Source organism: Sphaeroforma arctica, assembly GCF_001186125.1.
Source record: "Sphaeroforma arctica JP610 unplaced genomic scaffold supercont1.9459, whole genome shotgun sequence".
In the NCBI taxonomy this organism is placed as follows: Eukaryota; class Ichthyosporea; order Ichthyophonida; genus Sphaeroforma; species Sphaeroforma arctica.
Window position 1 is genome coordinate 1 of NW_014031099.1, and position 721 is coordinate 721.

Genomic DNA, 721 nt, shown 5'->3' on the forward strand with positions numbered 1-721 from the left:
TAGTGTGTGTGTGTCTGTGTGTGTATATACATATATATATATATATATAGATATATGTATCATGCATGCATTCAATTTTGACATAAACATAACTGAATGAAGTGTATACACTACACACATAAATGAAGTTTACCATTTTGCACATCCTGGAGAGTGCCTTTCAGGCTAGGTATAACAGCGAACAATGTATTCAGTGCAGTTCCCGTAGCACCTAACCCATCCTTCTCTGGATCTTTGACTTTCTTGCCTTTGGGTCCCGTGTCCTGCACACTGTTGTTGCTTTTCGTGCGCGACGGTCGACTAAGTGGGGCTGGTTGTTCGGTGGAGCTGGACTCAGGGTCGGAATCGGTATCTGTTTTGTTGTTGAGAATGGTATCGGTTACATAATTCTATATCTGGCAGTGAACGCCAATGGTTAGCAGGAAAGGTCAAATAGAGCATTTCAAATACATAACAAAAAGAGAAGACAAAGTCCAGTTGATAAAGATCCCTACCGGATGTGATGTCCCAGATAAACTCCTTCATTAGTCCAATCTCCTCCGCAGACGGCAGCTTTCCCATGTCTGGAGAAACAAATCGCGAATACGACACAACTTACGACGTGCACAGAAGGCAACTCGAATAACTGCTTGACTGATGGCCACTGAATCATCTATAAAGCCCGATACATTATGTCTGGGGGTTGCGACTTGCTTGCGAAGTGTTCACGACATATGACTTA

At 42.9% G+C, this 721-nt stretch overlaps 1 protein-coding gene across 1 annotated transcript; it reads right to left on the reverse strand.

The window, feature by feature from the left end:
• Nucleotides 1-110: 110 nt before the first annotated feature.
• On the reverse strand, nt 111-352 carry SARC_16989 (hypothetical protein; the record flags this gene model as incomplete). The annotated part of the gene is made up of 1 exon (XM_014288906.1): nt 111-352. A coding segment is annotated over one exon (242 nt), but the record flags the coding sequence as incomplete, so codon positions are not given.
• Nucleotides 353-721: the final 369 nt, after the last annotated feature.